A 16786-nucleotide genomic window follows, 5' to 3' on the forward strand; every position below is an offset into this window, starting at 1 on the left:
GGTGGTGCATGCCTGTAATCCCAGCTACTAAGGAGAGTGAGGCAGGAGAATCACTTGAACCAGGGAGGCGAAGGCTGCAGTGAGTCAAAATCTGCCATTGCACTCCAGCCTGGGCAAGAGAGTGAGACTCCGTCTCAAAAACAAACAAAAAATATGATTTATTTTATTTTTATTTATTTTTTGAGACAGAGTTTTACTCTCGTTGCCTAGGCTGGAGTGCAATGATGTGATCTCAGCTCACAGCAATCTCCACCTCCTGGGTTCAAGTGATTCTCCTGCCTCAGCCTCATGAGTAGCTGGGATTACAGGCATGCACCACCACACCAGGCTAATTTTTTGTATTTTTAGTAGAGATGGGGTTTCTCCATGTTGGTCAGGCTGGTCTTGAACTCCCAACTCAGGTGATTTGCCCGCCCTGGCCTCCCAAAGTGCTGGGATTACAGATGTGACCCACCGTGCCCGGCCAAATAATGATTTTTCAGATATCTGAATTCAGGCCCTTATGTCCACTGTGTCCAACTCAACTTCTCCTCATTACTGTGCAGACAAAGGCATCCCGGCCCTAAAAATCCCCTCAAGCTCCTAGATGGGACTCAAGTGAGGACAGAACTGCTGCTCTGGTAATTCCTCTTGGTGGAGAAGAGGGAACATGGGACTTTGGGCAATAAGTTACTTATCAGTCTTTACTGGAGGTTATTTCTCTCAACTAAAGTTATCACAATTGGGTGTTATAATTTTTATACTTGATATTCCCAGACAAGTGCCAGGAGAGAATCTGTTGCAAATGGCTAGCTGAGTGGAGAGGAGAAAGTCTCAGCAGAACAGAGAGCTGGAGGGAGGGATGGATGCCATCCTTCTTTGGACTAAAGCAGTCATAGGATGGCTGCACAGAGCACCACTGGCATGCAGAAGGGACGTGGGGACTCAGACACTCTAAGATGCATGGGTTTGGGGTACCCACTCCAGGCCTCATGTCCACTGTGTCAAACTCAACTTCCTCCTTATTACTATGGAGACTGAGGCAGCCTGACCCTAACAGTCCCCTCCACCTGGCTTCTAGTCCCCACTCCAGCGAGGGAGAACAACTGTCACTCTGCTTTACTTTGCTCAGTGGAAGGACGGGACAGGGACTATAGGAAACTATCCAGAGCACAGGCCTCCAAGTCCAGTGGAGCATACAGTTAAAGCAAATCCTTACAGTAGGAATAGCCAGTCAGCAATTTTCCAGGTTATGGCTTGAATACAGGTGTCACCCCATCAATGTGTGAACTGGTATATTTCCACTCTAAGAAACACGATATGAAATTAAAAAATACTCAGGGAAACATAAAGCATTTGTTTATTATTGCTATACTCAAGGCAAAATCTCTTAGAATTAGCCTTGATAATGGAAGTATAACCAGAACCATTACTCATGAATTTACAGTTTATTCTTTTCTGCTGTTAAGTTTTCACTCTTTCACACACACCATCTACCCCAAGACCTTTATTATGCAAGAACAAGAAGAATTAACTTGAAAGTCACAAAGCAGGCTTGACTGCATGCTTAGTTCCTGACTTTAGGCCAATCACTTCCCCTCTGAACCTGTTTCAACCTGTGTTAAAAAAGAAATGAGAGAGGGAGAGGAAAGGACAGAATAAACCTACAACTGAGATAACACAGATGATAACTGAGAGAACATGAATGAAATTTCACTGTGAACAAAAAATATTATACACAAAAACGTATCGCTAATAACAATTAGGGCTGGGGAGGTATAGAACAGTCTATGTTCCCGGAAGCCTGCATGACAGTTGCCAAAATCTAAATCCTGGGGCAGGACAAAGGATATTCATGACCAAGTCTCTGAACTCACTAACAATGCATCTGGTTCAACAAGCCACTTAATATGTACCCAACTACACCCTAGAAACACTGTCAGTTTTATTTGACCTTAATATACATTTGTACAGGCAATAATAAAAAGGCTATTACACAACAATTCAGTGAGTTTTACCTAGTTTCAAGAATAATGCATGCAGTTACAAATGAGAGGTAGAAACACTGTATTAAAGACCTAAAATACAAACGTCATATAAATAAATGTTCAAATTAACTACTGGAATTTCATACAGATAAATAAGGTAAAAATTACATTACTTTGTCAAAGTAAAGGAAAACCATGTTTGTTTTTATCAGTACATTAAAATTAGATTAATGACAAAGAGCTCTGCGCAATTTGTCAAAGAGTTCAGATTATTTTACATAAAGGGACTAAAATAAAAGGATTAAAATTGGTGAATGGTTTATTCAAGTATTCAAGCAGGTAAGTAAAAGAAACCAAATAATACACAAGGCAGGAACCATTCCTGAAGGGATATGAAGTTAATTGCCTCATTCTCCATGACTATTTGGTCAACTGTCAGGATTAACATGAAAAATACACATTAGGCTGAAGAGAGCTGCCCATTTTCCTAGGAGAAAACGAACTTCATTTTCCACTCACTTCATGTAGAAACACCACACCACTAACAACCCTTTAGGTCACCAACTTTGTTTCGGCTCTAGTCAAATTCTCAAGAGTATCTCTTGATCCATTTTTTTTTCTAATACTGCCCAAATAAACCTAGCTTTCAGCAAACCTAAGGTCACAGGCATCAATGTACATTCTGCATGCACAATAAAAAATGGAACCCAAGAATTAATAACCAGCAACTCAAAATATTACTGAGAAAATCTGTAGGTGTAGATGAAGAAGTAAAAAAAAAAAAAATTGCAAAGGTTTACATGAATACAAGTTCAACCAAGCACTTAAAAGTTCACTGGAGATTACATGTGAATTCTGGAAAGGGTGTATGTATACAATCAAGTAAAATATTTTAAACAAGTCCATTGTGCCTCAGTTAAATTACAAAATCCAATACACAGTTGTTTTAATAAATTAGTGCAATATGAAAGATTTTGGAAGATTAACACGTGTCCATATCAGATCCAATTGAAGATTTCAAAATTTCTTCCAAGATCCATGTTTCATTTCTTCTTAAGCTATTTCTTCCTGAGCTGTTTAAAGATGCATGCTCAGATTTAAACAAACTTACTCCATATAACAAACTGGCTGGATGAGGGGTGAACACTTTTACCTTTATACCTCAGCAAACACATGGAATTTCACACACTGCTCTGATGAACTGAGTGAGGAGCACTCACTTTGTTTCACTTTAATTATCTTTAAGAATAGCTGTACCAATTATCCTAGTTCTATGGTACATTTATTCAACAAGTCCAAACTGGGAGCCCAACACTCTTGCTTCTACAGAGAAAAAGGGAAAGGGTGACTTCTCCAATAAGGCAGATTTCCTACAAATATGTAGTTTTTGGATTGTTTTTCCTTTTTGAAATCACTGCTTGTTCTTTGGTAGTCACCAGTTAAGAAGCTACAGTTTCTTGGGGTGACAGAACCAAGCTGTAATCCCAAAGGCATCACCTCATGTTCCCACCACCGGTCCACAGGATGAACCTGCTGCTCACACGGTTGCGGTGCTATGGCAGAGCGCCGACAGTCTTCTCTCAATACTACATTTATCTAGAAATGAAATAACAAAAATGAAGAACTAATGAAAAAAATCACTATATTGTCATCTCTATTCTATCTTTGCTCCAAAGTTAATAGTTCTGAATGTGTTTTCTTCTTTCTGCTTGGTAATAGTTTAGATATAACTTCTGGCTTAGTGTTGCACAGTAGTAAAATTCAGGTAAGCACATCAGCTAGCCTGCTATGTAACTAGCTTGCTTATAACTGCAAATAATATTAGAATTGCCATCCTCCTGTGGCTACTGAAAATGTAGCATGACCACATACACTCCAAAAGGTCCACCACCTCCACCTAAAAAACCAGATTACTGGGTTTGTATGTGTTAAGTAATAACATCCTGGGTATCCCATCAATCTCCATTCTGCTATCTATACCAAATCTGCAGTTTCACAGGACTCTTCAGTCACTAAGAGTCCTTAAAATAGTTGCATTTAATAATAAAGTCCTCCTACATATACAAACACACACTCACCAACAAAGTAATGCAGTATAAAAATCTCAAGATGAATTACGCAGTCACCAGTACTTTTCAGGCATCACCTCTAATCCTCACAACAACCCTGCAAGGCAGGCACTGCTGTATCTATGTATGTATCCATCTATGTATGCATCTATCTAGCTATGTATCCATGTATCTACCTATCTATCTATCTACCTACATACCTACCTACCTACCTACCTACCTACCTACCTACCTGGGATGGAGTCTTGCTATGTCGCCCAGGCTGGATGCAGAGGCACGATCTCAGCTCACTGCAATCTCCACCTCCTAAAAGCTAACAACCGCCTAAAAGCTAACAAGCTCCACCCCCTAAAAGCCAACAAACAATTCTACTGCCTCAGCCTCCCAAGTAGCAGGGCTTACAGGTATGTGCCATGATGCCCAGCTAATTTTTATATTTTTATTAGAGACGGGGTTCCCCCATGTTGCCCAAGCTGGTCTCAAACTCTTGACCTCGAGTGATCTGCCCACCTTGGCCTCCCAAAGTGCTGTGATTACAAGCATGAGCCACTGCACCTGGCCATATTCCCATCTTATGAAAAAGAAGCTGAGGCCACACAAATACTCAGTGATTTGCTCAAGGCTGGAAAGCCACGATTCAAACCCAGGCACGATTCCAAACTCCAAGCTCTTTGTACTATGCCTGTGGTGGACAACTAAACTGCAACTTACATTTATGTACATTTTCAATATCTGCAGGGTCCTGTAGAATCTTAGTTAGGCCTTCCAAAAGAAGGGCTGCCTTATGATAGCGATACACAATATCTTCGGTCTGCTGAAACATCTCATCCAGGGCTGCAGACTGAACCTGGAACCAGTCAACAAAAACACAATTCTCTCAATTTTTCCAAGAAAATACAAATCCATTTGGGCAATGCAGCTTTAAATGGAATCACTTAAAATTAACACATTTTGGTAAAGTGATATAGTCTGCAAAACTACATAAAATTCAAAGATTATTTGGGATGAGCAATACATAAAAACAACTTGATAAAGTCATTCTGCTTTCAAACATAGCCTTCTGGTATTCAGAGGTATGCCTCATAAAATTTATACTAGAACCCTTTTAAACTGGCTCTTATAAAAGAGTATGTTTAAAAGAGTGTATTTTAAACATACACTTTCACACAAGGGTAACATGAAATTTCATTAAAGCAGATTTTGTTACAATAATATAATTAAATGATGCTAATAGTCACTTACTGGCTTTACTGGTTTCTTTTGCTAGTCAAATAATTTTTGGGTATAGTCATTCATTCATTAAAATGTAGTTACTGAGCACCTACTAAGTGCCAGGCACTGTGCCTACAATGAATGAGAGCTCCAAGTCTGGAGGGAGATACAGTCTTGCAAAAAATGCAATTCTAATTCTAAGGGACACATGGTATTACAGGAGGAAGCACTGGATGGTAATGAATACATAGGGGATGTCTCTAACCCACATTATGGAAGGACTAGATGATTATGGAAAGCTTCCAGGAGATGCTGTTTCCGCTGAATCATAAAACAACAACAGCAGAAGTGAATTAGGTGAGGAAAAATGTAGGAGGGGGCTCTCCAGAAAGAGAAGATGGTAGCATATTCACAGGGGTCTCTCCATTGACATTCTGATTTTCTCTTTAATCATTAAACATCAGAACTCTCAGTAATTGGTATCCTAATTTACTTGTTAATATGCTCTATATTTTTTTGTTTTTAATTTTTAAAATTTATTTATGCATTCTTATAGAGATGGGGCTCTCACTCTGTTGCCTAAACTAATCTCGAACACCTGGGATTAAGTAATCCTACCACCGCAGCTGCCCAAGTAGCTGGGACTACAGGCACATGCCACTGCACCTAGCTATACTCTGCCAATCAAAAAAATAATTTCAAGCAGTTAACAATGAAGCAAATAAAATGATACAGAAAATCGGAGCCAGGACAAGGAAAAAGAAATAACTAAATGTGTTAATTGCCGCTAGGCTCAGTAAGCAGCCAGGACAAAAGCAGGAATTTATTAAGTTACACCACTCTTTATTCTGAGAAGGAAAAACAGCACTATAATTCCTTATGGAGGGCATTTTTCTGGCACGAAATTCTAAAATTAATTTATTACATGAAGTCTCACCTCACCATACAGCGATGCAGTACATACTATTCATCTGAATAGTTTACAGATTATATTTTGTCAAGAATTTCTATTCCAAAGTTGTTTTCCTAAGGTTATTTTAATAAATTTCAAAGTAAGGCCACAGATGTAATATAACAGCACAGTTCAAAGTAGACAAATGGAAAACAGAAAGAGGGATCTGTTACGTTAATGTGCTAAAAATACGATTGGCAGCCTGGGCACAGTGGCTCACGCCTGTAATCCCAGCACTTTGGGAGTCTGAAGCGGGTGGATCACCTGAGGTCAAGAGTTCAAGACCAGCCTGGCCAATATGCTGAAATCCCATCTCTATGAAAAATACAAAACTTAGCCAGGTATGGTGGCAGGTGCCTGTAATCCCAGCTACTTAGGAGGCTGAGGCAGGAGAATCGCTTGAACCTGGGAAGCAGAGGTTGCAGTGAGCCGAGACCATGCTGCTGCACTTCAGCCTGGACAACAGAACAAAACTCCATCTCAAAAAATAAAAAGAAAAAAAAAAAAAGAAAAGAAATATGATTGGCTAATACATTTTCCCCACTTTACTTTTTTAACAGCCTCTATTTTTATCTAAAGTTCAGAGCAATTTTTCCCCAAGAGAGAGAGAAAACAAATTATTTCCATTATAACCAGAAAACTGGAAAAGCAGGCTTTGTGTCTATACTTCAGTAAAATCAGTAAGTGGAACCTGAGCATATGAATTTATGCAGATTGATTAATAAGGCAGTGTTTTTTCTAAGACTGTTATCAAGCCAACGTTTCTTCAACAACAGAAAATGCAGAAACAGATCCTACTAATGCTTTTAGATGCATATTACAAAAAGATTAGATCAGCTGTGCGAGGTGGCTCACACCTATAATCCCAGCACTTTAGGAGCCTGAGACGGGTAGATCACCCAAGGCCTGGAGTTTGAGACCACTTGACCAACATGGCAAAATTCGATCTCTACTAAAAATGAAAAAATTAGCCAGGTGTGGTGGTGGGTGCCTGTAATCCCAGCTACTCAGGAGGCTGCCGCAGGAGAACAGTTTGAACCCAGAAGGCGAAGATTGCAGTGAGCAGAGATTGTACCGCTGCATTCCATCCTGGGCAACAGAGCAAGACTCTGTCTCAAAAAAAAAAAAAAAAAAAAAAAAATCCTGCTAAGCAGTCTAGGGGAAAAAAAGTAAAAAGATTCGATCATGCCTAATGCCAGCAGTGTTTAATAAGAAATGTGATAAATGGATTTGTAATTACATCAAATACATTCAATATCTTTTAAAAGGATAGATGTCAGATATTAAATTAAAAAGATAAGTAGTATTATACTTAAAGATAAGTAGTATTATACAATATTAAACCTTAGAAAGGGTTACCATTTCTACAGCACAATTATAGATGAGTTTCTCTGCAGTTACACTGTTGATTTCATCAATAAATCTCTGTTTGTCAGAGAAGAATCGATTCAGCTTTTCTGTAAGTTTCTTGCACATGGCGATGCAGAATTTATATCGTTCGTTCAGATTTTTGACAACTGAAAAAAAAGTTGAGATGGGAACTAATTTTAATTTTCCTCCAGAAATAAAGATGCAATGATATGTATCTTTCCTGCTGATATATAGGGAAGGTGGCCCTAAGTGATCATTCAAAAAAAAGGACCAGAAATAGAATTCTTTCATGTTATCTCTTTCAATGTGAAAAGTTTGAGAATAATGCACTTCTCACTTCTATCAATTAAATTGTAAAAAGCTAATAACCTAGCATCTTTTCCCTTTAAGAATATTGAAAAACAACAATGAGTACTCATCAGAAACTCTTGCATGCTGTCTTCTCCCATACCTTGTTTCACAGCTGTGGATGGGCTTAGTTTCCCGGACTTGATCTGGGCTTTGGCAAGATGCAGAGAAGCCGCAAGCAGCTGTGCTGCTTTCATGTACAACACCAGCTGCTCCACTCGCCTGCACCCAGAAGACAGTAGCAGAGGGTTATCTTGTGAACTAACAAAAGATGTGGCACTCTACACATCAGGTCACCATTAAAATTGCCTATCTATAAAGGAAAAGCACCTTCCTTGATTTCTTTCTTTTCTTTTCTTTTTTTTTTTTTTTGAGACAGTCTCTCACTCTGTCCCCCAGGCTGAAGTGCAATGGCTTCATCTTGGCTTACTGCAGCCTCTACTTCCTGGGCTCAAGGGATCCTGCCACCTCAGCCTCCCTGATATTAATAGCTGGGACCACAAGGGTGCACCACCCTGTTGGTTAATTTTTGTATTTTTTGTAGAGACAGGGATTCATTATATTGCCCAGGCTGGTCTCAAACCCACAGGCTCAAGCAATCCTGCCCCCCGCCCCCATCAAAGTGCTGGAATTACATATAGGCATGAGCCACTGTGACCAGCCCTCCTTAATTTCTTAATGCACAAGTAAACTCTCCAGGGGGAAGGCATTGTGAAAGATGTGTATACTTTGAAAACAAGGGATACACGCAGATAAAACTCAATACAATCTCTTTGCATAAAAGACTTTCAACAGTATAATTTACAAGGAAAGGCTGCATAATCTTCAGGTCTTGGCTCACATAGTAAAATCTAGCACAATGAAATAACTGAGATTCCTAACTTTTAATAACAAGATATGATCTTCAGTGGAGGACAATATTGACAACTAAGACACAAGTTTAGAGAAAGCATGAAAAGTCTGGAAATGAATGACAGAGGGGGAACCCACCCCCAGTCTTTGCTCAGCTGACTGATCTGGTCCACCACCACACTCTCTTGGATCTGGTACAAGGACACAGCAGATGTGCACAGCTCAGGGTTTCCTCCCCTCATGGCTGTCAGGTCCAGCACACACTCGGTGAACATCAGCATCACATTCAGATGACGTAAGGTATCTGTGTGTTCCCGCTGAAGCAAAGTTAATTTGTCTTAGAAAATTTCAGATTAAAAATAGGTACATATTAATTTCTGTACATAAACCATGGCCACTGATAATGTTTTCTATACTTATGAGTATCAAAATGACCAAAGGAGATTGAAATTTTTTAATTTCAGAAAGCTGGTAAGAAAATGAACACTAAGGCCAGGCACGGTGGCTCACGCCTATAATCCCAGCACTTTGGGAGGCCGAGGCGGGTGGATCACGAGGTCAAGAGATCGAGACCATCCTGGTCAACAAGGTGAAACCCCATCGCCACTAAAAATAAAAAAAATTAGCTGGGCATGGTGGTGCACGTCTGTAGTCCCAGCTACTCGGGAGGTTGAGGCAGGAGAATTGCTTGAACCCAGAAGGCAGAGGTTGCAGTGCCGAGATCATGCCATTGCACTCCAGTCTGGGTAACAAGAGCAAAACTCCGTCTCAGAAAAAGAAAATGAACACTGAAACCACATGTGTTTGTGTATATGTATCAGAGTACCCACATAAGTAAACTCTAAAGATGGGTCACTGTGCTTTCACCAGAAAAAGAAAAGCTGAATGATTAAATCAATATACATGAGACAAAAACGTGACAAGTTAGACATCAAGATTATAAGCATACGACATGTGCTGAATCATACCTCTTGATACTGTGAATTCTACTGACTTCTTATAATTTCAGAGTAGTTTTATTTAATTTCTGGTGGTTTTTCAGTTAACAGTGATTACTAATACCAAAGCTCTAAATTTCTATGACTTTTTCAGTTAGTTAAAGAGGAGAGTGTGGGTAGACATAACAGCATTCAGAGAGCTGTCATTTAAAAATGGGTATTGTGGATTGGACGCAATGGCTCATGCCTGTAATTCCAGCACTTTGGGAGGCTGAGGCAGGTGGATCACCTGAGGTCAGGAGCTCAAGACTAGTCTGGTCCACATGGCGAAACCCCATCTCTACTAAAAATACAAAAATTAACTGGGTGTGCTGGCACGTGCCTATAGTCCCAGCTACTTGGGAAGCTGAGGCAGGAGAATCACTTGAACCCCGGAGGCGTGGGTTGCAGTGAGCCGAGATTGCACCACTGCATTCCAGCCTGGGTGACAGAGCAAGATGCCATCTCAAAAAAAAAAAAAAAAGGATATTCTAGACTTAATGTTATTTTGAGATCTGTTTTTAGTTATAAATGTGTCATGAAATCCAAATAACCCTAAACATTTCCTAGTCTTTTATAGTTAAAGAAAGATGAGAATCATTTTCCTAGCGACAGGAGAATAAGCCAATCGACTTCTAAAAGTCTCTCTACTCTGTGACAGCATATTGGACTATTGTTTCAGTACTGGAACATGTACTAGAATGTAATACATGTCTAACTTGACGGAGACTGAAAAAACTCAGAATTGTTTTTTCCCATTTTAAATTGGATTAGATATATTTTCAAAATTACTACTAAAACTACAAAATGACTACTAAAGTTTTGTGGGCAATATTTTATAACTTTTATGTGAAATGTTTAATTATCATTCACACAAAATAGAAATATGAGAGGTCCTTCAAGGAGAGAGAATCTGCTCTGTATTCAGTCTAGGGAGCTGACCATTTTAATTTAAACCTCAGGCTGTCATCACTGTATCCAGGGACAGAGGACACACTGCTCCAGTGAGAGCTGTACTAGAGTTGAATCTGCAGAACTGAGTGGGCACAGCTTTCAAACCATAAAACTAACTTTTCTTGTTTTGTTTAGATGGTGCTCAGCAAGCTGCAGATTACGTACATGTTTTTCCCTGTAGAAGGGCACCATGGAGGCAAAGTACTGATCTACAAACATGAGCATCTAGTCTGTTTGGCAGGTGCCATGTATATTTCTGCATTAATGACTCATCTAGCATTACGGATTACTATTTTTAAAAAACTGAGTTTAAATGTGTTATTTTTATCTTGTGGAGAAAAGCAAAGTTAGTTTGAGAATTAAGTTACATTTTTAAGACAGATCACGCTTTAAAATCATGTAAGTAGTAAATAAAACTTGAATTAAAAATGAAAAACATAGAATCTATGTGCTTCTTCCTATAAACCAAAGCTTACTATGGATGACCGTCACTGTCAACACTAATCTAAAGACACCAGCAATACTTTTCAAATAGAAAAGAAAAGGCACGTCAAAGAGAACAGAACTTCATAACTACTTAATGTATTTTGTTCTTGTCATCACTAGAATGTTCTCATATTGAATTAACATTACATTCACACCACTACAGTCTCTTCTATACCTCCATCAGGGTCTCCTCTGGCAGTTCAGGAGCTTCAAAGGTGATGAGCCCCTCTAGGCTGGGAGGTGAAGCACCGTAAGGCACGTATCTCAGGCTGGGAGCTGCCTCTGCTCCTGGAGGGGAACAGCCGAAGCCCAGGCCAGGTGGGGACCCCAAGCACACACAGCCACTCGCAGAACACAGAGAGACCCCAGAGTTGCTGGAGCCCACTACAAGGAAACAGAGGATACACGGAAGTGTCCAGAGTTAGGGCTTTCACACCCACTCCTACTCTTATTTACTGAACAAACCTGCTGAGGTGATAAAGGAAAATGTTAAAAGAAACTCACCGAACCCCTATGTACTATTTGAGGATATTAACAGTTTCTACTTAACCATGTTCACTGTTATTCCTTATCTATATATTTTATATCAGGCATCATCACAGCTAGCTTTTTATATTCTGTTTCAAACAAATTTAGACCATATTCATTTCTCCCTGCTGCTCCACAGGGTCTCATAATTATAAAACTCAATGGATGCATAGTGGTTCATTAAGTTTATATATATTATATAATGTTTATCTGGAGTCATTTATACTATTTCTGACTTTATTCAGATTACAAAAAGCACTGTAATGAAATGCAGACAGTTATTCCTTCTTTTAAATAATTTCTTTGTGATAAATAGTCCAAAGTGGTATAAGAAGGAATGGAATTAGCATAGAAATTAATACACATTTTTACAGCTCTTCCTAAGAATTGCCGTATTACTTTTTTTCTTTTTTTTTTTAAAGATGGGGTTTCACCATGTTGGTCAGGTTGGTCTTGAACTCCCAATCTCAGGTGATCCACCCACCTTGGCCTCCAAAGTGCTTGGATTACAGGCGTGAGCCACCATGCCCGAGAACTGCCGTATTACTCTCTAAAACAGCCCTGAGTAAGCACATAGATCCTACTAAACCTCATTAACACTGGACATTATACTTTTTTTTTTTTTGAGACAGGGTGTTGCTGTTATCCAAGCTGAATTGCAGTGGCACGATCACAGCTCACTGCAGCCTTGATTTCCTGGGCTCAAATAATTCTTTCACCTCAGCCTCACAAGTAGCTGGGACTATAGGCATATGCCACCATGTCTGGCTAATTTCTGTATTTTTTTGGTAGAGACAGGGTTTCACCATGTTGCCCAGGCTGGTTTCGAACTCCTGACCTCAAGCGATCCTCCCACGTTGGCCTCACAAAGTGCTGGGATGACAGGAGTGAACCACCATGCCCAGTCTTGAGCATTATACTTTTTTAAATGTTGGTATAGGTAACAGATACAAAATGTTACTTTCTTAAAATGGTATTTTCTTATTTAAGATTTTTAATCATCTTAAAAATAAGATTTTTGCTCTATTTTCTCTCTTGTTATCTATTTCTATTCTTTGCTTATTCATCTGATATCTTGATTAGCAACTTATTTAGAATAAGATGACTTATGGTACAACAGATAAAATGACATCAAATTATTTATTTCAAATCCAATCTAAATACTTTATTAATTTATACTCTGTAAAAGAGTATAAATGATAAAAGAAATCTATTAGCCTTCTAATTATATATAGGATTAAGTGCAAAGATTGGGGCCCAAAGTACAAAAAATTTAAAAAATAAGTAAGTTTCTTTTTCTTTCTTTCTTTTTTTTTTTTTTTTTTTTTTGAGATGGAGTTTCACTCTAGTTACCCAGGCTGGAGTGCAATAGCATCGACTCACTGTAACCTTCACCTCCCGGGTTCAAGTGATTCTCCTGCCTGAGTCTCCTGAGTAGCTGGGACTACAGGTGCCTGACACTACACCTGTCTAAATTTTTGTATTTTTAGTAGAGACAGGGTTTCACCATGTTGGCCAGACTGATCTAGAACTCCTGGCCTCAAGTGATCTTGCTGCCTTGGCCTCCCAAAGTGCTGGGATTACAGGCATGAGCCACCACACCTGTTCAAAACAAGCTTCTTAAAAAAAAAAAAAAAAAAAACTATCATTTTCGAATGATTTATTGGGTCTACTAAAGGAACCCTGTAATATATAAGAAAAGAAACACCATATATGATTTGCTTCTTCATGAAGAAGTCATAAGTCATTTTGAAATATATTATATACAACATATATTTATAATATTTTAATATATAATATAGCATTTTACAAAGTTTTTTTCCCACAAATGTTGCCTCATTTACTTCTTATAACCCATTAAGATAATGAAAATAGTAATCTCCATTTCACAGATAAAGAAACTGAAGCCCAGAGAATTAAGTGACTTGTCCAAGTTACAACACTGACTCATTTGTCAAAACACTATATTCCAAATACTAGCCAAAGCCTGTAATATAACAAATGCTCCTTACCTGAGGTTGTTCTTGTTCGAAGGAGCATGTGGGTGCAAGTGGGGGCCGCCGCACTGTGTGGAGGAGACCCTACAGTGAAGAGGACAGCCTTGGAACTTGCTGCTGTTCCTATAGGAGGTGCCAGAACAACACCACAGGCTCCTGCTGGAGCTACAACAAAAAATTCATAGAAGGTCATATTACCTTGATAGTGTGTATATCTGGGGGATGGGATTGCAGGGGGATACTGATTTTTATATCAGGAGTCTAGTGGTTTTTTTCTTCTTCTTATGTAAGTACTTATTGCTTTTAAAATCAGAAAATGTAATACACCATTTTCATTAAAATAATTTATAGTAATCTCAAGTGTGAATCTTCTTCACACCAAAATCTAGCATTCGGAGTTACTTTTGTATACTTCTAAAATACATGAACTGCAAGTCATACATGTTGAAGATAAAGTGAAGGCCAAGAACTGGGAATAAAAATAGGTTAAGCTAGGGTGGGTGTGGTGGCTCACACTTGTAATCCCAGCACTTTGGGAGGCTGAGGCAGGTGGATCACCTGGCCAACATGGTGAAACCCCATTTATACTAAAAATACAAAAACTAGCCAGATGTGGTGGCATATGCTTACAAACCCAGCTACTCAGGAGTCTGAGTCAGGAGAATCTCTTGAACCCAGGAAGTGGAGGTTGCAGTGAGCCAAGATCATGCCATTGTACTCCAGCCTGGGTAAAGGAGCAAGACTCTGTCTCCAAAAAAAAAAGGGGAAAAGAAAATAAATAAATGAAAACCAAAACATTCCGAAATAAACAAAAGCTTAAGAATTTAAGCGGTGGGTGGGGAGTTAGGGAGAGACAGCATGGGGAGAAATGCCAGATATATATGTGAAGGGGAGGAAGGCAGCAAATCACACTGCCATGTGTGTACCTATGCAACAATCTTGCATGTTCTTCACATGTACCCCAAAACCTAAAATGCAATTAAAAAAAAAAAAAAAACTTACTGCTAGCAGACCTGCCTTATAAGAAATACAAAGGATAGTTCTTCAAGCCAAAAGTAACTAACTCCAAATAGCAATCCCAATCTATGTGGCGGGGGCACAAAAGAACATAGGTAAAGATAATTATATAACACAAACCGCATATTTCTTCTGTTAACTGATTTAACAAGCAACTGTATAAAACAAGTATACAGTTGCATTTTTGGGTCTATAGCATATAGAAATGTAATATTCATTTATTTTTAAATTTTTTTTAGAGACAGGGTCTCCCTCTCTCATCCAGGCTGAAGGGCAGTAGTGTGACCATAGCTCACTGCAGCCTCAAACTCCGGGGCTCAAGTGATCCTCCTGCCTTGGCCCTCCAAAGCGTTGGGATTACAGGCGTGAGCCACTGGACCCAGCCAGAAATATATTTGATAATAACAACATAAAGGAGTCAGATGGGAGTAAAACTGTATTAGAGTAAGGAAGTGACACCAGATGGTAACTCAAATCCACAAAAACAAAGAGAACCAAAAATGGTAAGTAAGAAGGTTAATACAACAAACTATAAACATATACTTGCTTTCTTATCTCAGCTTCTTTTAAAAGATATAAAATTACAAAGCAGAGTAAGATGGCAAAATAGAAGGCTCCACCAATTGTACAGCCCACCCCCAAAAAATTTGCACATAATAAAGCACCTTTATAAGAACCAAACATTAGGTGAGTAATCACAGTGCCTGGTTTTAATTTCTTTTTTTTTTTTTTGGGACAGAGTTTCGCTCTTGTTACCCAGGCTGGAGTGCAATGGCGCGATCTCGGCTCACCGCAACCTCCGCCTCCTGGGTTCAGGCAATTCTCCTGCCTCAGCCTCCTGAGTAGCTGGGATTACAGGCACGAGCCACCATGCCCAGCTAATTTTTTGTATTTTTAGTAGAGACGGGGTTTCACCATGTTGACCAGGATGGTCTCGATCTCTTGACCTTGTGATACACCCGCCTCGGCCTCCCAAAGTGCTGGGATTACAGGCGTGAGCCACCGCGCCCGGCTGGTTTTAATTTCATATCACTGAAAGAGGCAATGAAGAGGGCAGGAAAGGCAGTCTTCAATCGCCAGCACCATCCCCTGCCCCTCCCCTGGCAGCAGCTGTGTGAGGTGAGAAAATAATCTGTGTGCACTCAGGGAAATCAGAGTGCAGCAATTTGAAGACTGCACATTAAACTCAGTGCTGCCCTGTCACAGTGCAAAGCAAGACCATGCTGAACTCAGATCGCGTCTGCCCATGGAGGGAGCATTTGGACCAGCTGTCGCCAGAGGGAAAGCGTCCATATGAGTGGCCAGAAAGTGAGTTTCCGCAAGCCTCACCACTACAGGATAAAGCACTCTGGGTTCAAAGTGAACTTGAAAGGCAGTCTAGGACACAAGGACTACAATTCCTAACCAAATCCTGGTGCTATGCTGGGCTTAGAGCCAGTGGACTGGAGCAGTGCATGACCTAGGAAGACATCAGACAGGGCTTCTAAGGGAGTGTTTGTGCCACCCCTCCCCTCAAACCCAGGCAGTGCAGCTCAAAGCAATGAGAGTGACTTCTTTCTTCTGCTTGAGGATGATAGAGAAGGGTAAAGAGGGCTTTGTTACCTGTCATGGAGGCTCATGCCTATAATCCCAGCACTTTGGGAGGCCAAGGTGGGCAGATCACCTGAAGTCAAAAGTTCAAGACCAGCCTGACCAACATGGAGAAACCCCATCTCTACTAAAAATACAAAATTAGCCAGGCATGGTGGCACATGCCTGATCCCAGCTACTCAGGAGGCTGAGGCAGGAGAATTGCTTGAACCTGGGAGGTGGAGGTTGTGATTGAGCCGAGATTACACCATTGCACTCCAGCCTGGGCAACAAGAGTAAAACTCCGTCTCAAAAAAAAAAAAAAAAAAAGAAAAGAAAAGAAAAGAAGGCTTTGTCTTAGACACTAGGCTCAGCCACAGTAGGATGAGCCCCAGATCTCCATCCCAGGCCCTAGTTCCTGTTGACATTTCTAGGCATACCCTGGACCAGGAGGGAACTCACTGGCCTTGAAAAAAAGGACTCAATT

The 16786-nt window shown here is 39.9% G+C and overlaps 1 protein-coding gene across 9 annotated transcripts in view; it reads right to left on the minus strand.

Moving 5' to 3' along the window:
* Positions 1–1321: 1321 nt before the first annotated feature.
* ULK2 (unc-51 like autophagy activating kinase 2) overlaps positions 1322–16786 on the minus strand; it is a 101503-nt gene continuing 86038 nt past the window's right edge. For 2 of the 9 annotated variants that reach the window (XM_054257023.2, XM_035303141.3), the window contains 7 exons: positions 13729–13878; positions 11364–11572; positions 8910–9088; positions 8023–8141; positions 7560–7717; positions 4748–4883; positions 1322–3563 (listed from right to left, as the gene is read on the minus strand). In XM_054257023.2, the coding sequence (XP_054112998.2) occupies positions 3505–3563; positions 4748–4883; positions 7560–7717; positions 8023–8141; positions 8910–9088; positions 11364–11572; positions 13729–13878 (1010 nt within the window). In that variant the 3' untranslated portion in view covers positions 1322–3504. Of the gene's footprint in view, positions 3564–4747; positions 4884–7544; positions 7718–8022; positions 8142–8909; positions 9089–11363; positions 11573–13728; positions 13879–16786 lie in introns of all 9 variants that reach the window. The other 7 variants (XM_054257022.2, XM_054257021.2, XM_078373187.1 and 4 more) reach the window with 5 other exon arrangements.

The sequence above is a fragment of the Callithrix jacchus genome, chromosome 5 (assembly GCF_049354715.1).
Source record: "Callithrix jacchus isolate 240 chromosome 5, calJac240_pri, whole genome shotgun sequence".
Taxonomy (NCBI): domain Eukaryota; kingdom Metazoa; phylum Chordata; class Mammalia; order Primates; family Cebidae; genus Callithrix; species Callithrix jacchus.